At 53.9% G+C, this 27,858-nt stretch overlaps 1 protein-coding gene across 2 annotated transcripts; it reads right to left on the bottom strand.

Moving 5' to 3' along the window:
- Positions 1-609: 609 nt before the first annotated feature.
- Positions 610-27,330, bottom strand: AIF1L (allograft inflammatory factor 1 like). Of its 2 annotated transcripts, XR_004249983.2 has the most exons (7): positions 27,201-27,321; positions 26,998-27,059; positions 11,992-12,058; positions 9,037-9,078; positions 5,739-5,901; positions 2,487-3,430; positions 610-2,269 (listed from the first exon to the last, which is right to left on the bottom strand). XR_004249983.2 is itself a non-coding variant. In XM_032165439.2 (6 exons), exons 1-6 carry the CDS (start codon positions 27,229-27,231, stop codon positions 3,343-3,345), a joined length of 453 nt encoding a protein of 150 aa, XP_032021330.1. In that variant the 5' UTR covers positions 27,232-27,330; the 3' UTR covers positions 610-3,342. The 2 variants fall into 2 exon arrangements, 1 of the variants encoding a protein (XP_032021330.1); XM_032165439.2 differs by having other exon boundaries at positions 610-3,430; positions 27,201-27,330.
- Positions 27,331-27,858: the final 528 nt, after the last annotated feature.

The raw sequence follows: 27,858 nt of genomic DNA, 5'->3' as shown, positions 1-27,858 counted from the left end.
GCCATCTCGGCTCACTGCAAGCTCCGCCTCCCGGGTTCACAGCATTCTCCTGCCTCAGCCTCCCAAGTAGCTGGGACTACAGGCACCCGCCACCACGCCCAGCTAATTTTTTGTATTTTTAGTAGAGACGGGTTTTCACTGTGTTAGCCAGGATGGTCTCGATCTCCTGACCTCGTGATCCGCCCACCTCAGCCTCCCAAAGTGCTGGGATTACAGGCGTGAGCCACCGTCCCCGGCCGACAGAGGTTCTTAACTTGGACCTCATGGGTTGGCTCCAGGGGGGTTGGATTGTGCCACTTACTGTTTGGCTTTCAGCACACTGCTTATCCAAGCCTGCTTTTCAGTTGTGAAACAAAGATGACATAATAGAACCTGTCTCTTCCAGGGAGGTGGTTAGGATAAATGAACTTCAGCTGTCTCAGAGCAAATGCACAGGACGCGCTCATTTAATTACTATATTAGCTAGTTCGCAATTTGCTGAGCCCAGAACCATCCCCAAAATACACCAATCAAGACGTTGGTAAGTTTGTCTGGTTTATTTGCAGTCTGTAGAGATGATATCCCAATCCACGCACACTCCCATGCACACGCACACACATACTTCATCCATCTGAATTTGCCCGACACACCCTCCTCTGAGTCATAGGGACAAAGCCATACTTGGCAGTCCTCACGTTACTGGTTACATTAGATTTGGTCTTTCAGAAAGAAGGTAGTTGAAGTCCCAAGAAGCTGAGCCCTTAGCCAGAGAAGTAAGAGTCCTAGAACCAAGAGCCACAACCTGAAATACATGCAGACTGCCCCCGCCCTCCTTCTAGGGACCACTCTTGAGACCCTCTCCTCCCAGGAGTTGAGTCCCAAGAAATGAAGGGACTCATGGGGTTTCCCAGGACACACGAGCCCCCACCCCCATTCAATGAGAAAACCCTCTCTTCCACCATTTCCAGCAGCTGGGGCCACACCTGCTTGCTCTCCTCCCTTAAGGAGACTTCCTGCAGTCTTGTAGAACTGTGGAACTTACTGAAATAAGGCTGATTGGTTCTGCTTTCCTCTCTGAGTGAGGAACAGGGACACGAAATAGGATGGGTAGTCAGGGAAGGCTTTATCTTCCTCAAAGGTCCCAGCCTGTCCCAGAGAGGAGAGGCAGTGAGGAGGGGTGAGGACATCTAATGATCTTGGGGAAAATAAACAAAAAACGGGGCAGGGGAGGAGGTAGAAGTAGGATTTTCCATTTACAGGGAGGAATGTTTTGCTGGGGTTTAAACTTCAACTAGGCCTGTGTGCATTTGAAGCAGATCCTTGAGCTCAAGATCAGCCAGTCATGGCCAAATAACCTCATTCCTGAACTGGTTGAAACCAGTGGGTTAACCCAACCTGGCCATTTCCTCATGCCTTACCTGCTTTCCTCCCTCAATCTGCTATCAGAGATGACTAAGGAGCTGCAGGGAACCCACGTTGGCTCCAACCACCAAGACCTCCCAGTCCTGTCCACTTAATGTGTTGCAAAGGCTCTGACAAGACTCTCACCCAGTCTTGGGCCCAGCTAGGCCCCCCAGGACTGCAGGGAAGTCACCCCATACCTCCCCCTTCCTAACATTTATCTCATTGTCATTGTCTGGGTCTCACTTTCCTATTGGACTCTAAGTTCCATGAATCTGTCTGTTTCATTATTGGATTCTTAACTGTTGGCCTACAGCAAGTGCTTAATAAATATGTTCAGTGAATAACTGTCTAAGTCCTGAGCAGGTAGGGTAAGAGACTTCAGAACACAGGTGGGGTTAAGGCTGAACACCCTGATCAGCCAAGATGGGGCTGACTTTGACATCTTCCTGCTTGAATTACAAGAGGCAGCTTCAGAGGCCTGGTCTTTGCCCTAAGCCTGATGCTGACTTGAAGGCACGGGGGAGGGCGAATCCTGGACCGGGGTCTTCAGAGCAAGTGAAACCCTCTCCAAGTGTTGACCTAGGAGGTTGCCCCTTCCCAGCCCTTCCCTGTTCTCATAACTAACTAAGGCAGCCGACACTGGAGACGAGGTGTAGGCGGGGTCCCTGAACATCTGGGCCCCAGTCCAGGGCACCTCCCTCTGGAGATAAGCCTGACCTTGGGCAAGGCACTTAATCCCTGTGGGGCACCAGTCTCCTCACCTGTGATGTGAGAAGACTGGCCCAGCTACCCTCCAGGGTGCATTAGGGCTCTAAAATCCTGTGAGTCCATAAGAAAGGACACAGGTGACCCCAGTCCAATTCCCAAGCTCAAGGTTCCGAGAGATCTGGGGAGAGATGAGTTAGACCGTGTATACTGCACATGCCAGGACAACATGGGAGGACGTAAAGCTTATAATAGGAGGTCAATAAATATCTGGTGAATGAATGAGTAAATGAATGAATTATGTGAGTAGGGTAGGAAGACAAATGAGGGAAGTAGAGTCAGGTTTCAAGCAGATTGGGGTCAGATGAGCAACATTGTATTTCTCAGTCTTGGCTTACCAGTGCTGCTGACTTTGCCGTGAGCATTTTACTCCTCATTCTCCCATCCTGGTCCCTTCAGTATCCTCCCTAAAAGGTGGAACAGCACTGAGCTGACCTTTCCTCCCAAAACCCCAGGCCTCACTTCTACCTCCGAAGCCCTTTGCTGCCCCAGTAAGGGACAGTAGGGCTGCACGCTGCCTCTCAGCTGCCTGCAAAGGTGTGGCCAGAGAGCAAGACCGGAGGGTTCCTTCTGGTACCTTCTTGAGGGCTCACATTGCCAAGCTCCTTTCCTTCCCACCTTCACATCACTGAGGATGAGAAGAGGTGTGGAATGAGTAGGGATCAGCTAGGACAGCGGAGCCCTGAGTGGCTGTGTCCTGGGTGACACCAGAGCACTGGAACCATGGCACTGTCCAAGGAAACCTGAAAGAGGCCCTGCAGCCTTGGCCCTACTCCAAGGTCTTCTCAAAGTGGCCTGGGGTCCTCATCAGAGCCAAGTCAGTGAGCCTGAACTTGGTTTGGAGACTTTCTGGAAGGATGGAGAGTGCTGGTTCCAAGTGTGGAGAACACAGGCTGGAAGCCTCCCTGCCCTGGCCCTGCCCCCTCTAGTTTTTGGTTTGATGTCAGCCCTTCTGCACAGGGAGCGGGGAAGGAGGGAAGAAGAGAGGGAGGGGACCCAAGGCTCAGGATTCCCCAACCCAGAGCCCCTTTAAGGCAGATAATTTGTGCTTTACAAAGACATTGATGAAAACACAAACAAACCCTCAATGACCAAACAAATGAGAGAGAGAGAGAGATCACAGTGTGTCAAGAAGGGCAGCAAGATCAGAAGGGAGGTGTGGGGCGGGAAGGCTGGGGAGTCCGGGTGGGATCCTCAGGGCAGGCTAGCAATGTCTCTCTCTGGAGGGGGGCCAGCTGGCTTGGGGCTGCTCTCGTTGGCTTTTCCTTCAAACATCATGACTCTGGTTTGGAGATGGAGAAAAGAAAAAAAGAAAAACAAGATTAGGATCCTTCCCTCATCCAGGGAAAGATCATCCCAGCCTCATGTCAGCAGGATCCTTGACAGAATTTAAATCTGTTCTCCAGTGGGATCCTTGCAGAAGCCCAAGACAGCAGCTCCAAGGAAGGGGCTTCTAGTCCCATTTTACAGAGGAGAAAATGGAGGCGCAAAGCGGCGATGTGACTCCTCAGAACCACACAGGCGGTCCAGGGCAGAGGCTGGGTGTGACTCCAGGCTTCTGACTTCTAGGCCTTGCCCTTCCCTTAACCACACTGCCTGGAGGAGGCTGAGCCAGGCCGGGCCATGCCTCTGCGCAAAGATCTTCAAAAACCTGCCCACTGCTCTGAGTGGTGTCTGGGGAGTAGAGGGTAGGGGCTCAGTGTATAACCTCCAGGGCAACCGCCTGGATTCAAATGCCAGCCCTGCTACTACCCAGCTGGGTGGCTCAAGCAAGACACTTGACCTCTCTGATCCTCGGTGTTTCTCCCTGGAAGTGGGGCACTAGAAGATCTGGCCAGATTGGACTGTGGGCTCGTGGACCAGGTACTCAGTCTCTTTGGGCCTCAACAAGCTCCTTTGTAAAATGAGACAGGTCCATATTTTACATTCGTACTTTTAAAAAAGTGAATCTTATTTCATAAAAGCCACATGAGTGTTATTTTCTGTTTTCTTCTTCTTCTTTTTTTTTTTTTTTTGAGACAGAGTTTCGCTCTTGTCACCCAGGCTGGAGTGCAATGGCATGATCTCTGCTCACTGCAACCTCCGTCTCCTAGGTTCAAGAGATTCTCCTGCCTCAGCCTCCCGAGTAGCTGGGATTACAGGCATGAACCACCACACCCAGCTAATTTTTGTATTTTTAGTAGAGACGGGGTTTCACCATGTTGACCAGGCTGGTCTCGAACTCCTGACCTCAGGTGATCCACCTGCCTCAAAGTGCTAGGATTAAAGGCGTGAGCCACGGCGCCCGGCGGATTGTTATTTTCAGCTGTGACAAAAGACAATGAGACTGTCCAGGGCATTGCTCTAACGCTCTTCAGTGGGGCAGCACCCACAATGCGCTACCATGTAGTAAGTGTTTGCCATCAGCCACACATTAGGCTGGAATCTTCGTAAGTGTCATTTCACTAGCCCTCAGGACATCACAGAAGACATGATTATCACCCTTATTTTATAGATGAAGAAACCGAGACTCGCAGACCTAAGGTAACTTGCCCAGGGTCATTTTGGTAGCAAGTAATAGCATCAAGATGCAAACCCTACCTCCCTTTGGGGCCAGTTTTTGACTCTATTTTATGCTTACAACAACCCCGCAGGGGTAGTGGAAGTGCTTTACAAATGGGGAAACTGCCGGGCGTGGTGGTTCACGCCTGTAATCCCAGCACTTTGGGAGGCCAAGGGGGTGCTGATCACTTGGAAGTCAGGAGTTTGAGATCAACCTGGCCAACATGGTAAAACCCCATTTCTACTAAAAATACAAAAATTAGTTGGGTGTGGTGGTGCACACCTGTAATCCCAGCTACTCAGGAGGCTGAGGCAGGAGAATCGCTTGAGCCCAGGAGGCGGAGGTTGCAGTGAGCCGAGATCATGTCACTGCACTCCAACCTGGGTGACAGAGTGAGATCTCAAAAAAAAAAAAAAAGAGGAAACTGAGGCTTAGAAAGTTTCGACAGATTTATCACCATTATCACCATCACCACCACCATCAACATCATCGCAGTTGCCACTTACTGAGTGCTGATTCTGCCTGACTCTGCTAAAGCTAATTTCCCCTGCAGGGTACATATTAATATGACCATTTGGGCTGGGTGTGGTGGCTCACGCCTATAATCCTAACATTTTGGGAGGCTGAGGTGGGCAGATTACCTGAGGTCTGGAGTTCGAGACTAGTCTGGCCAACATGGCAAAACCCCATCTCTACTAAAAATACAAAAATTAGCCAAGCATAGTGGCGCATGCCTGTAATCTCAGCTACTAGGGAGGCTGAGGCAGAAGAATCGCTTGAACCCAGGAGGCGGACATTGCAGTGAGCCAAGATCATGCCATTGCACTCCAGCCTGGGCGATAGGGTGAGACTCCATCTCAAAAAAAAAAAAAAAAAAAAAATTGACAGATAAGGAAATAAGGATCAGGAAAAGTAAGTACCTTGTCCAGCAGGTCGCACAATGAGTTACCTACTAGGTGGGGAATGGCTGAGGTGCCCAGAGCCAGGGGCCTCTCTGCATAGAATGATTTTGCCTTCAGAGGTCCCAGGGGAGGGAGGAGGTACTTACAGCTTGAGGACAGCCGACCGTTTCCCCAGCATCATGTTCACAAAGTCTCGGTAGGATATGGTGTCACTGACCCCTCCTGTCACCTCTGAGATCATCTTCTTCATCTCCAGGTGGGTCTTGGGGACACCAAGCTTCTCCATCATCCTCTTTAAAGACATCAGGTCTGCCGGAGGAAAAGCAGATCTGTTAAGTGGAGACGGGCCCCTGGGGCTTAGCGGGGAAGCTGGGAAAGCTCCACTCGGGCACCCCACGCCTAGAAGCATGGCATCTGCACTCCTCCTCTAGGGAGGAGGAGCCCATCACGCCCTCCCTGCTCTCTTTGGAGGCCGTATAGGCTAGTGGTTAGTGACCTGGGCTTCTAGAGTCAGACGAGCTTGCACTGGAATCGAGCTCTGCTATTCCTGGCTCTGGGATGTGGGGCACACTACTTAACCTCTCTGAACCCCTGCTCCCACCAATGGTGGAACGAGTGGATGGGATCATTCAGGGATCTCCGTGCAGGAAGCACCGGTCCAGAGCACTTTCTTCACACCATGACTATGGGCTCTGCTATTTCCTGCAGTTAGGGTGGGCTGGGTGCCCACTCTCCTGCTGCCCGGGGAGTTATGCCCAGTGTGGCAGGGTCAGGAAGTCAGGCATTGAAAGTCACTCTGCTGGGTGCCAAGTAGCAGGGGGCTTCTCCCCACGTGCCACTCCTGTCCTGCTGTCCTAGGGCTCCGCCCTGGCTGGAAGGGAGAGGACGCCAAAAATATCCTACAGAGCAGGAAAACCAACAAAAGAACAAAATTCAAGAAAAACAAGGGAGGCCCCAGAATGTCACTCCAGCCCGAGGTGGTGCTGTCTCTGACCGCCCGGCTCCCACCAAGATCTGAGGCAATTTCCTTTGGATTGTTCTTCAGTGAACAATGGGTCAGCAAAGGATGGCAGGAGAGGGCTGAGGTGGGGGCCGTGGGCCGTGGCGCAGCTAATGCTCCTCCTGGCAAGGCGGGCGGGACTGAGGCCAGGCCCAAAGGTGCCAGGATGTCCAGGCATTCAGAGAGAGCTGGGCAGCCTTCTCCAGGAAAGGGGGAAAGGGCTGTACACGCACTGCCAGACTCTGAAGTTGGCAGAACCTTTCTCGGGCAGTTCGGCAAGATGCTTCAAAAGCCTTTGACCCAGTGTCCCCTTCCTGAGATTTCCTCTACAGCAATAACCAGGGAGGTGAACAGGCACTCATGTACAAAGAGGTTCTTTACAGGATTATCAATAATAGTTAAAATTGGAAGGCATCCAAATGGTCCACACAAAGGCATCGGCTAAACAAATTAGAATCCATTCCTACAATGCAGCCATTAACTATATTTCAAAAGAAAAATCAGCTGGTGCTGTGGCTCACGCCTGTAATCCCAGCACTTTGGGAGGCCGAGGCAGGCGGATCACTTGAGGCCAGGAGTTTGAGACCAGCCTGGCCAACATGGTGAAACCCCGTCTCTACTAAAAATACAAAAATTAGCCGGGCGTGGTGGCACGTGCCTGTAATCTGAGCTACTTGGGAGGCTGAGGCAGGGGAATCTCTTGAACCTGGGAGGCTGAGGATGCAGTGAGCCAAGATTGCGCCACTGTACTCCAGCCTGGGCAACAGAATGAGACTATGTCTCAAAAAAAGAAAGAAAGAAAAATCAATAATAAATCAAAATGCTCACCATTGTTTTATTTTACTTATTTTTTCTGGCCGTGCTGACCAATAGAAAGTTATTTTTTTCAAGGAGGCTCAAAAATGATATAAAACAGCTTTTGTGATTAGAATAAAGAGTGGAAGGCTAGAAACGGAAACGTTTGTAGCAGTTACTTCTGGGAGGTGGGGTTGTGGGTGATGCATTTTTGTCTTTTTATCTTGCTGTGTTTCCCCAATTTTTTTAATGATGAAAATGTGTTTATTTGATAAGCCAAAAAAAAAAATGTTTTTTTTTTTGAGACTAAGTCTTGCTCTTGTTCCCTAGGCTGGAGTGCAGCGGCACGATCTGGGCTCACTGCAACCTCCACCTCCTGGGTTGAAGCGATTCTCCTGCCTCAGCCTCCTGAGTAGCTGGGATTACAGGCATCTGCCACCACACCTGGCTAATTTTTGCATTTTTAGTAAAGATGGGGTTTCACCATGTTGCCCAGGCTGGTCTCGAACTCCTGATCTCAGGTGATCCGCCCGCCTTGGCCTCCCAAAGTGCTGGGATTACAGGCGTGAGACACTGTGCCTGGCCAAATTTTCTTTCTAAAGAAAAAAAAAAATGATCAAAATATTCTAAAGGGAGAAGAAAAGACAGAGGACAGAGGAAGAGGAGTGGAAATGCCGGTGGCAGCATCAATCTGAGGCGCAGGATGAAGTGGAAAAGGCGGAAACTCTTCAGAAACCAACAGCTGGGCCCTGGTTCACTGCCAGTGTTCCACGCAAGCAAGTCATTTCACCTTTCTTTTCGCTTTTTTTTTTTTTTTTGAGACAGAGTCTCGCTCTGTCACCCAGGCTGGAGTGCAGTGGCATAACCTTGGCTCACTGCAACCTCCGCCTCCTGGGTTCAAGCGATTCTCCTGCCTCAGCCTCCCGAGTAGCTGGGATTACAGGCACCCGCCACCACACCCAGCTAATTTTTGTATTTTTAGTAGAGACGGGGTTTCGTCATGTTGGCCATGCTGGTCTTGAACTCCTGGACTCAGGTGATCCCCACGTCTCGGCCTCCCAAAGTGCTGGGATTACAGGTGTGAGCCACCGCGCCCAGCCCATTTCACCTTTCTGAGTCTTGCTTTCCTCATCTGTAAAATGGGGATAATTAAACCAGCCTTAACCACTTCTTTGCAGGTAAAGTCCAGGTATGGTCTCCTACCAGAACGTAACTGCCAGTACCTGCACAGCAGGATGCAATAAGGAGAGAATCAACGTATATAAAACCACCTTGTCAACTGCCGAACGACATACAGTGGAAAGACAGACTTCGGGGCCACTGAAATGCCAGCCAGGGGGCCCAGGGTCTGTCCACCCTGAGTGTCTCCAGTCCTGGGCAGGTGTGGCACCCTCTGTCCTGAGTCCCCGTAGCACCTGGGGTGGCAGGCTGAGGTGTGGGTGGGGAGGGAAGCAGTAGGGGATGAAAGGGTCTGGAGGAGTCTGAGGGCAGTGGTGCCAGGGCAGAAGGCAAGGGGCTGGGGCTGGCTCAGCACAGCATATTCACCAGCCTTCAGGACTGGCCCATGCCCCTCACCCACACAGAGGGTCCCTCAAACCCTCTACCCGCTTAACACCCTCCTCCCTAAACACACTCAAGGCCTCACTCACCAATCTCGCCTTCATTGTTCAGGTCAAACTCCATGTACTTCTCTGGAAATCACAGAGCAAAAACTAGCATTAGTTTGGAAGCAGCGTCACCCTGCGGGGACCCAATGGCTCCCTTGTGGGCAAATGACCGTGTCCTCAGGAGTCTGAACCACCTCCCGCACCCTACCAAGGGTCTTGACCTGAGTGCCCCATCCGCTGAGCCATGGCCTCTGGGGAAAGAGCTCATCCTGCCTGGACTACTCTCCTAGAGGTGCCAGGAGGGAAAGACGGCTGGGGGCCACTCTGACCCTCTTACCAGGAGGGCAGCTGCTTCCTCCTGGGTCCCCAGCAGCACGGACCAGCTGCATCTGAGTTAGTAGCAAAGTGACTAGATCTGATTCCCTGCCCTGGGATTCTGGCTCATGGGTGTGGAAAGACAGGGTGGGGGCAGGCATGGGTGTGCTTTTCAGCATCCCAGGCAGTTCTGATGGGCAACCCGGTGTGGGAACTACTGATTCAGGGGACGTGTGATTCTGAAACCAGGAAAAAGGCCTGCCCTAGCCCACAAAGTGGACATACAGTTTCCTGGGGTACACAGACCGTCACCCCAAACCTCACACACAGACTGAGTTATACTTCCCTGAGTCCAGGAAAACTTCTAGCAGTGAGGGAGGATGCTCGGAGCAGTGGGCTTGGTATGTTCTGACGGGAGCGGTGTGTCAAATGGACCGCGGGGCCTCTGCAGGTCACCCCTGCCCTGGCAGAGCGGGGCCCTCATGGTCCATCCTGCCCCACAAGCAGCCAGCAGAGAAAGCCGAGGCCCTCTCCTGCAGGCTGTGCTGCCCCCGCCCACTCGCTGCCTGCTCCAGCTCGCTGCCCCTCTGCCTGGAATGTTCTCCCAACTATTCTCACCGCCCTTCCTCATGGCTTCAGGGCACCCCACCCTTTCTTTTTCTTTTTTTTTTTTTAGAAGGAGTCTTGCTCCGTCTCACTTTGTCACACCAGCTGAAGTGTAGTGGCGTGATCTCAGGGGGGACACACAGTTCACCTAGGGCAGAGTTGAGACTTGAACCTATGTTAGTCTGGCTCCAAAGCCCCTGTTCTTAACCATTATGCTTTTTTATTTTTTTATTTCTTTGAGATGGAGTCTCATTCTGTCACCAAGGCTGGAATGCAGTGGCTCGATCTCAGCTCACTGCAACCTCTGCCTCCCAGGTTCAAGCAATCCTCCTGTCTCGGCCTCCCAAGTAGCTGGGATTACAGGCACCCACCACCACATACAGCTAATTTTTGGATTTTTAATAGAGACGGGGTTTCACCATGTTGGCCAGGCTGGTCTTGGACTCCCGACCTCAGGTGATCCACCCACCTCGGCCTCCCAAAGTGCTGGGATTACAGGTGTGAGCCACGGTGCCTGGCCTCCCCACCCTTTCTAAATTGCACCCCCTCCCCACCGCTGAGCACTCCTGTCCTCCCTCCCTCATTTCTCACCAAAGCACCTACCACAGCCTGCTCACCTTGTATTTCCTGGCTCTCTGTTTAGTCTCCCACCACCTCTCACACCGCCTCCCAGCTAGAACACAGGCTTCTGGGGTGGGAGCTGCCTTGTACATTCACCATGGTGCCCCTGGCCTGGAATGGGCCTGGCACATGTACAGGTGCGCATTTGGAGAACAAATGAGTGAATGATGTAACTTCCTGTCTGGCCCAACATCCCAGTGAAGACAAGTAGAAAGTATGCCAGAGCCCTGAGACCCGTGCCTCCTCCCAGAACCACCCCTGGGGGTGGCCACACTGGTATGCAGACAGAAGGGAATAGACTGCTCTCTTTTTCACAGCTCTCCTCCAGGTGGCTGGGATGGGGTGGGGTCAGGAGTGTCTTTTACTATTTCCCTTCTCTCTTCTTCATGTAAAAAGCATCATGGCATAACGGTTAAGAGCAGGGGCTCTGGAGCCAGACCGACATGAGTTCAAGTCCCAACTCTGCCCTAGGCGAGCTACATGTCCCCATGCCAACAACCCCCCACCCTCTGAGCCCGAGTTTCTCCATCTGTACATTAACAAGTGCACCATCTCCCTCCAGGCTGATTGGGGTGATGTGGGGAGCTCGCCACACCGCGTGAGAAGTGCTTCACACAGGCCGACGTCCAACAAATGCCAGCTGTTATTAATATGATTAGCCCTAGATGTCCAGCCTAAGGACAACTGGAAGCGATTTGAGGAACACTTGGCCAAGTTCTTTGCCCCGGAGCCGGGAGGATGCTCACACTGCGAACACTTTGGAGGGGAATGCGACCTCCAGGATGTTTTCCATGACAGCCCAGGCTCAGCCCTGCGCCTAAGTGCCTCCCCTGGCAGGGAAGGTGGGTCTGCGCCGCCCCCTATGTGCCCGGCTCCTCTTCTTTCGAGGTGCTGGCTGGGAACCAAGCGCCAGGGCCCCAAACAGAGGGAGCTTTATGCTGCCCCTCTCCCCGCGCCGGCTCCCAGGCCCTGCTTTCTTTTCATCCCGTGCTGCCGGGTTTCAATGGGCAGAAACTCTGCCCCCCTGCCCCACTGCGGCGACACAAACGCCCATTCTCCGCAGGGGCTCCTGAGACACTCTGCTGGGGAGGGGGAGAGGCAAGGCTGGCTCACAAAGAGCTGATTGTGTGCGGGGGCCCGGGAGTGACGGGGCCTGGGCAGCGGCGGACGGGAACCAGCCTGAGCCCTGTGGGCAGCGAGGGGAGAGAGAGGGGCAGGGCCAGGACTGGGCTGCAGGCGAGGGGTGACAGGGCCTGCAGGGGCAGGGAGGCAGGTGGAGGGGCCTCTCCCCACCTCTCAGGGGGTCCCTGTCTCCAAGCCTGCCAGGAAGAAGGGCATTCTGGATGAAACAGGGCCACAGCCTAGTCCTCTGGGGCTAAGGGGTCCTGTGTGCAAGGATGAGGGGCCAGCCCACCTCCCCTGGGAATAAATGCAGGGCAGCCTGCCTCGGCTTACCTTTGAAGGCTGTGAGCTTTTCTGGAAGGTTCTCTTCATCACTATACTTCTGGTCACAGAGAAACTCCTACAGAGGTGAGAGCACAGTGCTGAGCAAGGGATTGGGGACAGAAGTCACTCACACGTGGGCCCACTGTCCGGGTGCCTTCCCTCCTGTCAGGTAACCAGGTGTGACCAGACCCAGTTTGTCCCATGTTCACCCCGGCTTCCTGTCGCCCCTTGGAGGCAGATCTGCACCGTCCACCCTGTGGGTAGGAAGTTTGCCCAGCAGCTTGGGGAGGCCCCAGAGGGTTCACTATGGGTGACTAAGCCCTCCAGCCAGCAGCTGCATTACCAATGCTGGGACCCGTGCCCCTCCCCCAAGACACCCCAGCTTCAGATCCGAGAAGCTGTGAGCTCCAAAAGCAAGCCCCTGGTTCCATCATTAACTTCTTAGGAATGTGATCCTGAGCTCATTCATTCCTCCCTGCACTTTTTTTTTTTTAAGAAGCCTTGCTCTCGTCCCCCAGGCTGGTGTGCAGTGGCGCGATCTCAGCTCACTGCAACCTCCACCTCCTAGGTTCAAGCGATTCTCCTGCCTCAGCCTCCCCAGTAGCTGGGATTACAGGCACCTGCCACCATGCCCAGCTAATTTTTGTATTTTTAGTAGAGATGGGGTTTCACCATGTTGGCCAGGCTGGTCTCGAACTCCTGACCTCAGTTGATCCACCCACCTCAGACTCCCAAAGTGCTGGGATTCCAGGCGTGAGCCACTGCGCCCGGCCCTCCCCACACTTTTATTGTCTTATCTACCAAATGAGAATCATGATCTGCTTCTTCAGTTTGTATAGGAATCCAGTGAGGCCGGGCGCGGTGGCTCACGCCTGTCATCCCAGCATTTTGGGAGGCCGAGGTGGGCCGATCACCTGAGGTCAGGGGCTCGAGACCAGCCTGGCCAACATAGTGAAACCCCATCTCTATAAAAATACAAAAATTAGTTGGGTGTAGTGGTGGGCACCTGTAATCCCAGCTACTTGGGAGGCTGAGGCAGGAGAATAGCTTAAACCTGGGAGGTGGAGGTTGCAGTGAGCTGAGATCGTGCCACTGTACTCCAGCCTGGGTGACAGACAGAGACTCCGTCTTAAAAAAAAAAGAAAAGAAAAGAAAAAAGAAATCCAGTGACAGTGTGAATTCGTCGTCTCTGCTCTAATGGGAAAATGACTGTACACTTACCCTCTCACCTGTTTCCTCACCTGTAAAATGGGGGTTTTAATCTCTGGCCTGCCTTCCCTTCAGATGCTTGGAGAGACTCCAGTGAGTCCTTTCAGAACCAGATGGGCAGGGTGGGGAAGATTGGACACTAACAGTGGCCTCCAGGGTGAAGCCCTTACCTATGTGATCTCTTCACATCTCCTGGGAGTCCCAAGAGGGAGCTGTTATTATTATTATTTTGAAACAGGGTCTTGCTCTGTCATCCAGGCTGGAATGCAGTGATGCAATCTCAGCTCACTGTAACCTCCGCCTCCCGAGCTCAAGTGATCCTCCCACCTCAGCCTCCTGAGTAGCCGGGACTACAGATGTGCGCCACACCATGGCTGGCTTATTTTCGTATTTTTTGTAGAAACGGAGTTTCTCTATGTTGCCCAGGCTGGTCCCAAACTCCTGGACTCAAGTGATCTGCCCGCCTCGGCCTCCCAAAGTGCTGGGATTACAGGTGTGAGCCACGGCGCCCAGCCAGTAGCTACTATTATTATACCCATTTTGCAGGTGAGGAAACTGAAGCTCATAAGCCAGAGCTTCAACTCGGCTCCATCTCATTTGCAGCCTGCATCCTTAGCCCCTACACTTAAAGGTGGGCAGATTGCAGGTGTTCATCTGGCCTGGTCTCTGACCTTACAGCAAAAAGCGACCAATGAGGGAACATTTGCCAGATACAGTGCCAGGTAACTTACGTACCTTGCGGCTAATCTTTCAGCAGCCCTGGAACCTGTATTCAGATAGGGAAGCACAGGCCATGTTCCCCTCCTACCAGTGAAACTCTGCAAATAACCCCTCTTCTTTGGAGCTTCCATTCTTTTTTTTTTTTTTTGAGACAGAGTCTGGCTCTTGTCACCTAGGCTGGAGTCCAGTGGCGCAATGTTGGCTCACTGCAACCTCTTCCTCTCAGGTTGAAATGATTCTTGTGCCTCAGCCTCCCAAGTAGCTGGGACTACAGGTGTATGCCACCATGCTCGGCTAATTTTTGTATTTTTAGTAGAGACGGGGTTTTACCATGTTGGCCAGGCTGGTCTTGAACTCCTGGCCTCATGTGATCTGCCCACCTCGACCTCCCAAAGTGCTGGGATTACAGGCGTGAGCCACCGAGCCCGGTCAGTGGACCTTCCATTCTTCATTACTGAGCTGACCGGACATGGACATTGCTCCTCCATTCATTCATTCATTCATTCATTCATTCACTCATTCAACATTCTGGAGGGACTCAGTACACACTGCACTGTGCTAGGCATCAAGGGAGCAGAGGAGACCATGGTGAATATGATAAGGTCCTTATCCTGAAATTATAGAAAGCTAGTGTTTAAAATGATGTGCAATGTCACCCACATTAATCACTTGACCTACTTCCTAATACATGATGGCCAAGTCTGTTCTTACATATCTCTTAGGACAGAGAACTCACTACCTTCCTAGTCTATTGTTGCAAACTCCTAAGAGGCTTCAAGTAGAATAGAGGATGATAAGAACTAACTGACTATAAAGCAATCTGGGTTTGGATCTCAGTCTCCCTTTTTACTAGCTATAAAATAGGTTCAATAGTACCCACTCCTTGGGCACTGGGCTCATAGGTCAGCTCTCAATGAGCAACAGATAAGATTATGAGTATGAGGCAGAATATGGCCTCTTCTGTGGCTCAAATTTCTCCACATTAACTCAGCACCCCTTGACCACAGGAGAAACCTACCTGGCAATAGGGCTTCCCTCACTGGGTTGGGAGAGGGGTCTGGCTGTCCTGTAGCTTTTGGTAAAACATTGGCTGTAGCAGAAACTGTACTATCTCACTAAATCCTCACAGCCACTATTATTCCCATTTTACAAGTTAAAACATGAGGACGAGAGGGGTTAAATACCACATCTAAAGTCCATAGGCAGGCCAAATGCAGTGAGTGGCTCACGTCTGTAATCCCAGCACTTTGGGAGGCCGAAGTGAGCAAATCACTTGAGGTCAGGAGTTCAATAACAGCCTGGCCAACATGGTGAAACCCTGTCTCTACTAAAAGCACAAAAATTGGCCAGGCGCGGTGGCTCACGCTTGTAATCCCAGCACTTTGGGAGGCCAAGGCGGGCGGATCACGAGGTCAGGAGATCGAGACCACGGTGAAACCCCGTCTCTACTAAAAATACAAAAAAATTAGCCGGGCGTAGTGGCGGGCGCCTGTAGTCCCAGCTACTCGGAGAGGCTGAGGCAGGAGAATGGCATGAACCCGGGAGGCAGAGCTTGCAGTGAGCCGAGATTGCGCCACTGCACTCCAGCCTGGGCGACAGAGCGAGACTCCGTCTCAAAAAAAAAAAAAAAAAGCACAAAAATTAGCTAGGCATGGTGGCATGTGCCTATAATCCCAGCTACTTGAGAGGCTGAGGCAGGAGAATCACTTGAACCTGGGAAGTGGAGGTTGCAGGGAGCCGAGATTGTGCCACTGCATTCCAGCCTGGGCCACAGATTCCATCTCAAAAAAAAAAAAAAAAAGGTTCACAGACAGCTAAAGAAGATTGGTTTCGAACCTGGGTCTATCTGACTCCAGGACCTGTGTCCTCCTGCACCTGGGCAGAAGGCAGTCCCAGGGCCTGTGGGGTCTTGCTGGCTTGGCCACAGCCTCACTCCAGGCCTCACTGCAATGCACTGGGCGCGACCCTGCCTCTACTTAGCTGACGCTGGATCCTTCTTCGGCAGCCTGGGAGGCCGCCCTCCTCCTAGTTGGCTCTGTCGAGGACTTCCTTTCCTCTTGGCTCCCTCTCATAGCTCTTCGGCACGGCTCCCTCACCCCATCCTCCGCCCAAAAGGAGGACAATTAACTTTTGTCTGTGACTGTGAGCAAACCAGGCACCTCCCAGGGTCCCAGATCCCATATCTGCCCAGTGGAGGGACATATTAGATCAGTGATTCCCGGACTTTGGGGTCATGCAGACAAGAAACATTTTTAAAGGCGGGGCAGAGGGGCGCACTAATATACGAGTGCCAACTTTTTATTTTGCCAAGTAAAGACTTTTTAAACAATGACCATTGACTGTTGCCATGAGTTCAGAAAAGAACATTTCATAAAAGTAGGAAGTTCACCATCTCTGAATGTTTAAATGGAATCCATTCAGCCTAGGTCCAACTCACCACAGTGACCCTGCATTTCCTTCACTTTACCAAGAACTAGAGAACCTTTCTGGGGAGGCACAAGAGCACCAACATCTGGGAACCTCTGGGGAGAGATTTGGAGGGCCTGTCCCAGCTCCTGGGCTCTGGTTGACCAGAAATCCTGCCTCAGCCTGGACCGACCAGCCCTAGAGATCCAGTTTTACTTGGGCCACTCTGTAGGTGGATGGGTGCAAGTGGAAGGACATGGTCCCTGGCCTTAGAGACAAATCGCACACAGACAGACACAGACCAACCAGGCAGGGATGAAGAGCAAGGCCACGTGCACAGCATGAATGGCAGCAGTGGTTGGGAAGATTGCTCTGGGCTGCACCCTGCACTAGCTGTGCACCCTTTCTGGAGTCCACAGATCTGCGTGGTTCTCTCCCTCACCTCCTTCAAGCCTTTGCTCAATGTCACCTTGTCTTTTTTGTTTTGTTTTATTTTTGTTTTGTGAGACGGAGTCTCGCTCTGTCGCCAGGCTGGAGTGCGGTGGCGCGATCTCGGCTCACTGCAACTTCCACCTCCCGAGTTCAAGCAATTCTCCTGCCTCAGCCTCCCGAGTAGCTGGGACTACAGGTGCACACCAACACGTCCAGCTAATTTTTGTTTTAGTAGAGATGCGGTTTCACCATATTGGGCAGGCCGGTCTCAAATTCCTGACCTCAGGTGATCCAACTGCCTGGGCCTCCCAAAGTCCTGGGATCACAGGCGTGAGCCGCCACACCCAGCCTCAATGTCACCTTCTCAATGCGGCTGGCCCTATTTATTCTTTGTTAGCACGATCACGGCTCACTGCAGCCTTGACCTGCCTGGGCTCAAACAATCCTCCCACCTCAGCCCTCCAGAGTAGCTAGGACTACAGGTGTACGCCACCACACCCGGCTAATTTTTGTATTTTTTGTAGGGATGGGGTCTCCCTCTGTTGCCCAGGCTGGTCTTAAACTCCTGGCTCAAGTGATCTGCCTGCCTCGGCCTCCCAAAGTGCTAGGATTATAGGCGTGAGCCACCATGCCCAGCTCTGTCCACCCTGTTTTATACTGCTGCCTGCCCACTTTAGCTGCCCTGACTTCCAATCGCCCTTATCCAGCTCCGTAGGATGGGTCACCTCCAAACATGATTTCCACTGCCACTGCTTACTGAGGTTACTAAACCCTCTCTGCCTCCCCTGCTAGAATGTAGGTTCCGCATAGCAGATGCTCAATAAACACGTGCAGGATGAGTGAAGGAGTTGAGACTCAGGTTAACTAACTTGCCCAAAACGGCAGAGCCAGCAAGTGGCTGTGCTGGGAATATGAAATCCTCTGTAGCTGGGGCTCCCTCCCTGCACAGTACAGAGGAGGAAGTGGGTATCAGGAGGCACCTGGGAGGAGGCAGGGCCCTAGCCACAGGTTTAGTGTCGAAGTGCCCAGCATATAGTAGACACTCAATAAACATCTGTTGAGGAGCCCGAGGAGGGAGGATCACTTGAGGCCAGAAGTTTGAAGTCAGCCTGGGCAACACAGGGAGATCCCATCTCTACAAAAAATTAAAAAATTAGCTGGGTGTGGTGGTGTGTGCCTGTAGTCCCAGCTACTTGGGAGGCTGAGGCTGGAGGATCACTTGAATCCAGGAGGTGAAGGCTGCAATGAGCTTTGATTGCACCACTGCACTCCAGCCAGACCCTGTCTCTAAAAAAAAAAAAAAAGCAACAACAACAACAACAACAACAAAATCTGTTGAATGAATGGACAGGCCTGCCATTCGGTCCAGTTACTTTCTCCATCCTCACCCCTGCAACGATCAAGCAGCTTTGCAAAAGTGTGTGCCCACGCGTGACAGACACTGGAGGGGCTTAGGGTTTGGAATCCTATTTTTCCTTAGAGCCAAAAATGACAAATGCAGCCCAGCATGGTGGTTCATGCCTGTAATCACAGCACTTCGAGAGGCCAAGGCAGGCGGATCACCTGAGGTCAGGAGTTTGAAACCAGCCTGGCCAACGTGGTGAAACCCCGTCTCTACTAAAAACCACACGCACCTGTAATCCCAGCTATACTCGGGAGGCCGAGGCAGGAGAATTGTCTGAACCCGGAAGGTGCAGGTTGCAGTAAGCTGAGATCGCGCCACTGCACTCCAGCCTGGGCCACACAGTGAGACTTTGTCTCAAAAAACAAAACAGAACAAAACATGACAAATGCTTGGGCCACAAGTGACCAGGGTGGGAGAAGCAGCTGAGCTGCTCATGCGTGGGCAGCCCTCACTGGCCCTGGGATTAGGGCAGCTGTGCTGACCATGCCTGGGTGGGGGGTGGGGGAGCCCGGCGGGCAGTGGCAGGAACAGGACTCCACCAGCCAGGCTGCCATGCCAGCTCCACCTCTGAGCTTTGGATTCTTGGTTCCTGCTCATGTGCCACCCACAGCTCCCTCCCTGCAGGCATCCTCCCCCAGTCCCTGCCCAAGGCACAGGTACCCTGTCTTTCCGGGACCCCTGGCTGCCCTGCCCCTGGGTCCATAGGCAGAGGAGACACAGATAGAAGCCACCCCAGGTGTTTGGAAGAAAAGCAAATAAAGAAAAAAAAGGGCAGACTGGAGCCAGAATGCCTGAGTTTGAATCCACTTCATGGCTGCATGAATTTTTTTTTTTTTTTTTTGAGACAGAGTCTCGCTCTGTTGCCCAGGCTGGAGTGCAGTGGCGCAATCACAGCCCACTGCAACCTCAACCTCCTGGGCCCAAGCAGTCCGCCCATCTCAGCATCCCAAAGTGCTGGGATTACAAGCATGAGCCACCGCACCCAGCCACCAAATACTAAATAAATGTTAGCAATTTGTTATTTTTTTCTAAAATTTATGCCCATACAATTAGCTTATAACCGCTAAAGACCCTCACAGACTATTTAGCAGATTAGGAAGGAGACCCTCCCTGTGGAGTAGGCCAGTTATGATTTCTCTCTCCTCTTTCCAGGTGTCCGCATTTGACAGATGGGACAACTGAGGCCCAGAGAGGTTGCTCAACTTGCTCAGGATGCCAAGTTTTAGCAATTCAAGGTCTATGCCTGCCCCAAACAAGAAGTAGCCTGGCTGCAGGTTTCTGGGCAAAGAAAGTCAATACTGGGAGTTACCTTTCCTCTTCAGCAGCTGCAGGAGGTCATTCCGGAGGCCAGGGAACCACTCTATAGCCCTCCAGGGAGATGGGGGGGTGGGGGGCGGGTAGGCGGTTTATTCTATCCCCTATCCTCCTCACACAATCTCACCCACTGTCCCCAAAGACAAGTTTTCCCTGCTGCAGAAAGTGCTGGGGTGGGGGAGCAGGTGTGAGAGGCGCAGGGGGCCTCTGGGCCCTGAAAGTGGCTATTGACATGCAGAGGGGCAGGCCTGGAGGCCACAGTGGCCTGATCAGTCCCTAGCAAAGGGCCAGGAAATGCAAGCGGGCAGGAGCTGGGGGTGACGCACAGGCAGCTGAGCCCACTTCTCAGTCCCCGGGGACCAGAGCATCCAAGGGTGGGGCCTGGGAGGTGGCAGAGCTGTTAAAATATCCACCCAGCCACAGAACCAGGAGGGACTCCTCACAGCATTCAGCTTGCCCTCCTTGTTCAATAGTTGGGGAAACCGAGGTGCCGGAAGGGACGGGCCTTGCCCGAGGTCACAACAGTTGAAAGCGTCACATCATCTCTCTGAGCACAGGGTGTGTAGGACACAGGGGACAGCTTGCCAGGGTTGCAATTCCAGCTCTAGCACTTACTAGCTCTGTGGCTCTGGGCAGGGCAACTTCACTTGTTTACCACTCTAGGCCTCCGTCTCTGCATCTATAAAGTGGGCTTATCTATCACATGGGATCATAATGATACGTAGAACCTCCTCACTGAGTTGCTGTAAGGAATTTTGTTTTTTAGGGTCTTGCTCCGTTCCCAAGCCTAAAGTGCTGTGGCATGATCTGTAGGATCACTGCAGCCTCAACCTCACAGACTCAAGCTATCCTCCTGCCTTGGTGCCTGGCCTGCGGTAAGGATTAAACGAGCTAATTGCACAGAAGGAGCCTGGCTCCTAGTACACTTGCTAAGTGTTCAAAATTATTCTTATGTCTTAGGATCATCCAAACTCAAGCCACATCGAGAGGCAGGTGTGTGCGGGGGAAGGGCAGGGAAAGAACATCACCCACTGACCACTCTGTGCTCCTCCGTGATGCCCCGAAGTCCTCCTGGCAAGCCTTGGCCCACTGGCCATCCCTCAAGGGGAAGTTTTGCTTTGTCCTCAGCCCCCAGCTGACCTGGCAGTGATGGGCCATCCAACCTGCCTGAATCCTCCCATCTCAGTCCCCAATAGCACCTGTTCACTGCCGCCTTTCCTGGTCACCTACAGCCTCTGATGCTCGCCAGAGTCCCCCAAGCCCATCCCAGCCTCCAGCGAGGCCCCCAAGTGCTATGCCCAGGAGAGGCTGTTCCCAAACCCATCAGAAGCTGGCAGCCCCTGCCGTGCCTGGCCTCAGAAGCCCTCCCGCCTGCCTGCTCCTTGCTGACTTAACTCTCTTTCTGGGCTGGTACCTCTAGCACCTTCTGGCGAACCCTTGCTCCTGGCCCTCCAGGTTTGTCTTTCTGTATCAGCTGCAGCAGAATTTTGGGGTGGGCGGATATCACCATCTTGGAGGCCATCCAAGGGGCTGGTGGCTCAGGCCTTGGACAAGAACTCCAAGGACAGGAAGCACCATGCCAGGGCGTGGGGCCTCTGACGCAGCCCACAGGCTCTTAAAGGGCCAGGGCCAGGCCACAAGTGGTGCTGGCACCTGGCGAGTAGCAGGAGCCTGTAATGTGCACCCACAAGGACAGCGGGTTCACATTCCCCACTGCAGCCCTGGGCCTCATTCAGATGCCGCATCCTCGCCAACAGATGGGGCAGCTAAAGAAAAACTCCCAAGCAGCTACGCAAGAAAGCACACCCTGCAGAAATTCCATCTCCAGCTTCCTGTGACACGGCCACACCAAGGTCATAACTGGTTGGACCTGCAGGGGACACTGAATCCTCAGAGGCTCACGTGGCCACTTATCACCATCTCCCTTATAATATATTAAGGAAGAGCAAGAGAGATGGGTGCCCAGCGATGCCAGCTGCACACATTCACCTGGGCAGGGACAGAGTGGCACTGCCAGGTACACAGGAAAAAAGACACACCTGCATACTTGCCTGGGTCAGGTCTCAGAGGCCCCCCATTGCTGGGGGAAGGGCAGGGGATATATACACCCCTGGGCAGAGATACCCAGCCTACCCTGCCCAGCTGCCTTCCCAGTGCAGATGACATGTGGCTTCTGAAAAAAAACATCAGGGGCCAGGCGCAGTGGCTCATTCCTGCAATCCCAGCACTTTGGGAGGCCAAGGCATGTGGATCACTTGAGGTCAGGAGTTCGAGACCAGCCTGGCCAACACGGTGAAACCCTGTCTCTACTAAAAATACAAAAATTAGCCGTGGTGGTGGGCACCTGTAATCCCAGCTACTCGGGAGGCTGTTGCAGGGGAATCGCTTGAACTTGGGTGGCAGAGGTTGCAGTGAGCCGAGATCATGCCACTGCACTCCAGCCTAGGCGACAGAGTGAGACTCCGTCTCAAAACGAAAAACAACAAAACAAAACAAAAAACCATCAGGTACCTAAACGTGACAGGGAATGCTGAGTGCCCTTCATTCGACCCAGGAGGACTGAACCATTGGGACAGTAGCCAGAGATCCTTATCGACATAAGCAAGAGAGGCCTGTGTCATAGCTAGGCTGCAGCCACCTGGTGACAGGGGCCAGGGTGACTGGGTTTGAATCGAGATCTGCCACTTCCTGGCTGGGTGACCTTGCAGGTGACTTCATCTAGCTGAACTTCTGTTTCCTCATCTCTAAAATGGGAGTCATGGCCGGGCACAGTGATGCATGCTTGTAATCTCAGCACTCTGGGAGGCCAAGGTGGGCAGATTGCTTAAGTTCAGGAGTTCGAGACCAGCCTGGGCAACATGGTGAAACCTTGTCTCCACAAAAAAAAAAAAAAATTAGCTTGGCATGGTGGTGCATGCCTATAGTCCCAGCTACTCAGGAGGCTGAGGTGCAAGGATCACCTAAGCCCAGGAGGTCAAGACTGCAGTGAGCCAATATCACACCACTGCACTTCAGCTTGGGCAACCCAGTGAGACCCTGTCTCAAAAAAAAAAAAAAAAAATGAATCATGATAATCCTCATCCCATGGGGCTGTCTGCAGATTCTCACTGTGCATCTATCTGCTGGGGTGCCCTGTTGCGGGCTCAGCGAGATGATGAATGTCCATCTGTGGGCACGGAGCACAGCCACAGCTCCTTACTGTGTTGAAGAGCTCGCCTGTGGGCCAGGTGCAGTGGCTCACACCTGTAATCCCAGCACTTTAGGAGGCCAAGGGGGGTGGATCACGAGGTCAGGGGTGAGATCAGCCTGACCAATACGGTGAAACCTCGTCTCTACTGAAAATACAAAAATTAGCCGGGCGTGGTTGTGCGCGCCTATAGTTCCAGCTACTTGGGAGGCTGAGGCAGGAGAATCGCTTAAACTTGGGAGATGGAGGTTGCAGGGAGCTGAGATCACACCACTGCACTCCGCCCTGGGTGAGAGAGTGAGACTCTGTCTCAAAAACAAAAAACAAAAAACAAAAAAACAAAAAAAAAACACCTCGCCTGCTAGCCAGCTCATGTGGCAGCCCTCGCTGTCCCCTGAGCGCCTCCTGCTAAGTCCCAGGGCACAGCCACCCTGAGGGGCAGCCCCCCCAGCCCCACTGCTTCTCTCTGTCCCTGTGGGAAGCTGGAGAAAATCTCTCCCGTTGCCATATAAGGCCATGCCTGGCTGGCCTGGGGTCACCAACCATGCCATCAGGGCTCGGGGAATGCCAGCTATGTAGGGGGAGTAGGAGGTGCTGGCCAGTTCTGCCCACTCCAGTAGTGCTGCTATGTACACACGTGCGTGCACACACAAACACACAGCGCATGGAGCTGGAGGCAGGCACCCAGCAGGAGGCCCAGCCAAGCTGAGCGATTGAGAAAATAGGCTGGGTTCAAGTCGAGGCTGTTTAAACCCAGACAGTTTACCCAGCCTCTATGAGTCTCGTTTTCTCAAAAATGGGAACAACAATACTCCCTGGGTTAGAGTGAGCATTCGCAAGATAATGCCCGCAGTGCACCTGGCACAGGACGGGCACATACCAAGTGTTCAGAAAACAACAGCAAAAACTAAAGTGAAACCAAAAAGAGGTGCATTTTCATACGGCTCCCCCACCTCCCTTCCTCTACCAGGAACTCTAGGCCCATTAGAGTCTCCTATTTTTATTCTTGAATCCCTTATAATAACAATAGCTAAGGCAGGGTATGGGGGCACATGCCTGTAGTCCCAGCTACTTGAGAGGATGAGATGGGAAGATTGCTTGAGCTGGGGAGGTAGAGGCTGCAATGAGCCGAGATTGGGCCACTGCACCCCAGCCTGGGCAACAGAGTGAGACCCTGCCTCTGTTAACAACAGCAACAACAAAGAGCTAAATTTGGGTGAGGTGGGGTGGCTCATGCCTGTAATCCTAGCACTTTGGGAGGCTGAGGTGGGCAGATCACCTGAGGTCAGGAGTTCGAGACCAGCCTGACCAACATGGTGAAACCCTATCTCTACTAAAAATACAAAAATTAGCTGGGCATGGTGGCAAGCGCCTGTAGTCCCAGTTACTTGGGAGGCTGAGGTGGAAGAATCGCTTGAACCCGAGAGGCGGAGGTTGCAGTGAACTGAGATCATGCCACTGCACTCCAGCCTGGGTGACAGAGTGAGTCACTGTCTAAAAAAAAAAAAAGCTAAGGCTGAGCTACCCTGCCCCTCTGGAAGCTGGCCTACACCAAGGGAGGAGAAAGGCCCCAAAGGCAACTAGGTATTGGCCCAGAGAAGCCCCTAGATCTGCCAGCCAAGCTGGTCTGTGCCCCAGGCAGCAGCCATGGCAGTGCCCAAGCTGCCTGGCACAGAAGCAGCGACTCCAGCAGTGAATCCTGGGCTTAGCCCAGGCCCCCAGAATCCACACTCCAGTGGGGCAGTGAAGCTGCACCCCAAAGGAAGGCAGTCCGGGCTGCCAGCACAATTCCGCCTAAAATCCACCTAGCTCAGGGTCTCTCCACTGCCCCCATGGCCATGGGTGAACCAATTCAGACTCTCACACGGAGCGACTCCCCCACAGTCTGCAAAGAGCTTCCATCCACTTCCGTCGGTTAATTGTTGCAGGGACTCCAGAGGGAGCAGAGATCCCTGCTCCCATTTCAGGCTGGGGAAGACGAGGTTCTGCTGGGCTGAGCAACCAGCATGAGCCAGGGCGGAGTATCTTCCACTCCCTGCACCCTGAGGCCATGAACAAAGAAACTGTCCTGATAACTATCAGGACCGCAGCCAGCTCTCCTAGGTGCTTTACATAGATTGCCTCATTGAAAAAATCACAACCATTATCTTTTTGGAGAAGGAGGCTCAGAGAGGTGAGTGGCTTGCCCAGAGTCACAGATCAGTGCTTGCGGGTACCTCATGACTGAACTGGTGGGGCCACCCTGCTTCACTGTGGTGAAGCAGCTCAAGCTTCCCGTGTGATCCTGGTGCCTCCTTCCTACAGGGCCCCAGATCCTGGGCCTCAGCAGCCCTACGGCGTGGGTCTCAGTACAGCATCTTGGCAGGGGAAGGACGCTGGGCTGCAAGCTCTGTCACTGGCTTCTGTGTGGCCTTGGGTCAGCTGCTTACCCTCTCTGGGCGCTGTCCTGAGGTGGTTAGACCACAGCTCCTTCCTGCTCACTTTCCCTAGTCCCAGTGCTGCCCAGATCAGCCCCTGATAGCTGTAAGTCCCTCCTCTTTCTAAGTCAAGCTAGTCAGCTTCCCAAAACAACCCTGGAGCCGCCCCCTACCCTCCACCCACCTCCCCAAGGGCGAGGTTGGCCCTGCCCTCTCAGCTCTTCTGGCTTGTCCAACCACAGTCACCTCACCCCCATCTCCAGCTGCCTGTGGCTCAGGGTCCCGCTGGCTGTGGGTAGATCCACCCAGCTCAGAACCCGCCTGGCCAAGTGACCCAGGGGGCTATATGAGGTCGGGGTCCCAGGCTTCTGTCCAGACGGCTAGAGCAGCCAAGCCCCGGGCTGGACGGGCACACAGTGAACTGGGAAGGAGCCCAGTAGGGATCCGAGACCCCTGAGCACCCCAGCCAGATGTCCAGGCAACCTTCCAGCTGTGCTCAAGATGCCCCCAGGAAGCAGGGTGAGGGTGGCGGTGAGGAGGCCGGAGCTTACCTGGAGGGGGAACCCTGAGGTCCCCAAAGCCCTGTAGCTGGGGACCGAATGGGAGTCCTGTAGCCAGTGGATGGAAAACAGACAGGCTGCCTACATCCAAGCAGTCCAAGGAAACCAAGGGGGAATCAAGGCTGCACACTGCTGGCAAGAGGCAATACCACAACTGGGCCCCAGGCTCGGACCCGCCTCCCACAGCCTTCGCGGGCTCTGGGGACCTCACCAGCGGCCCACTTCCAGACTCTCAGCTGGGCTTAGACCCTGGGTGTCCAGGGGACCAGAGGAGCCCACAGGGGGAATGCCCAGCCTTGTTTCAGCGGGCGTGCCTCTGCCACCAGTTAAGAAGGAAACTGGGAGACATCCACCTCAGGAAATAATGCTAGTTCTGTGAGTGCTTCCTGAATGCTGGGTGCTGGGGCATGCAGGCGACGTGCCTTCCCTCTCTGAGCCTGCATAATGCCCTGCTTGGAGATGAGAGGCCCTTTGCTGAGGACCACAGAGCTGGCACACAGTGGAGGCCGGATCTGAGCCCAGGTCTTGCTGAACTTTAAAGCCACTGGCTTGCTGCCTTTGAGCTTTGGCCAACCCAGACAGGTCCTCGTATCGTTCCTTATCTTCTAGAATCTACGCAAATTTATGGAGCTCTCACTGGATGCCTGGCAACAACAGGAAGGATTTCTTTCAAGAAATCCACCAGGACCAGCAAGAAAAGCATGGAGTCCCTTAAGGCAACCTTTCCTGAAAGTTGGAGTGAAGAGGAGTGGTGTGTTTGAAGGAGCCGGGAGGCGGGAGACAACAGGGAAGCCCATCAGTCTTCTGTTTGTACTTTTGAATCCCTTATAACAACAATAGCTAAGGCCAGGCGTAGGGGCACAGGCCTGTAGTACCAGCTACTCGGGAGGATGAGGAGGGAGGACCGTTTGAATCCCAAAGGTGGAGGCTGCAATGAGCTGAGATTGGGCCACTGCACTCCAGCCTGGGCGACAGACCAGCAAATGACCCGGAGCCTGTGTTCTGAGCTAGAGAGATCACTGGCCTGGGGCCCTTCTCGCGCCAAATCCTTGGGCTGTTCCCAGGCGGGCTTGCGGGGAGCCACGAGCCGGCTGGCATCCGAGCTCCTGACCCGGCCCCACCTCCCCAGTCCCCTGTTGCAAGAGTAACAACTTGCAACCCGAGACACCGGGACCGGAGGCGGGAGGCGGAGGCGGACCTACCTGGAGGCGACGGGGCTGGGGGCGGAGGGAGGCACCTGAGGGAAGCCCGGGGGAAGGGAAGGAAGAGGGTAGATCTGGAGGCGGGCACGGCCTCGCGGACGGAGGTGGCACCCGCGCAGCGCGCGGCTCGGGACTCGCGTGCTGCCCTGGGCGCGGGGCTTACCCGGTTGATCTCGGCCAGCCTCCTCTCCTGCCGGGCTTTGAGCAAGCCGAACGCCTTCCCTCCTGGAGGAGACAAAGAGGCGGCCTGGGAAGCGGGGTCCTCTCCGGGCCACGCGCCCCCGTCCCCGCCCGCTTCCCGCGCGCGGTGGACCCCGCGGTCCGCCCCGCGCGCACAGGTGGCGGCCCGGGGACGGCGGCGCCTACCTTGAAACCTGTTGCTAAGCGCGCCCGACATAGCGAGCGCGGGGCTCCCGCCGGCTCCAGGCTTCGCGGACGCGGCGAGGGACGAGGAGGAGGCACAGGCGCCTGGTCCGAGCTCCGGCTGGCTGCGTGTGGCCGCGGGACCGAGGGGCGGAGGGACGGCGCGGGCGGCCGACACACCCCTCCCTCCGCTGCCGGCCCCTCCCTCCCTCGCGCCTCTCCCCTCCTCTCCCCTCCCGCCTCGCCCCTCCCCTCCCCTCCCGCCTCTCCCCTCCCCTCCCCTCCCGCCTCTCCCCTCCCCTCCGGCCTCCCGCTCCGCGGGCTTCAAAGCGGCTATTATGCGGGACGCTGAGCCCGCCGGCCGACCCCTCTGCTGGAGGACGCGGAAAGTGCAAAGCGCGGGGCGGCCTCACCCCTCCCCTCTGCCCCTCCCCGGACCTCAGCAAGTCCCTGCCACAGAAATGAAATGCGAGGATCTTAGCATGAACTCCATGGGGTGGTTGTGAGGACCAAGTGCCGTCGGGGAGCCGGCGCTCAAACATGACTGCTGCCTTTAGGGCAGTGCGGCTGCTGTGACAACAGTGGCCCGTCAAATCAACTGGAATGAATTCGTGTCTTGTTAATAAAAGCGATTTCTTGGGTACTCACAGGCACTTTGCAC

The sequence above is a fragment of the Hylobates moloch genome, unplaced genomic scaffold (genome assembly GCF_009828535.3).
Source record: "Hylobates moloch isolate HMO894 unplaced genomic scaffold, HMol_V3 SCAFFOLD_10, whole genome shotgun sequence".
Taxonomy (NCBI): Eukaryota; Metazoa; Chordata; class Mammalia; order Primates; family Hylobatidae; genus Hylobates; species Hylobates moloch.
The sequence above is the reverse complement of the archived record's forward strand: the minus strand, read 5'-3'. Positions and strand labels throughout refer to the sequence as shown.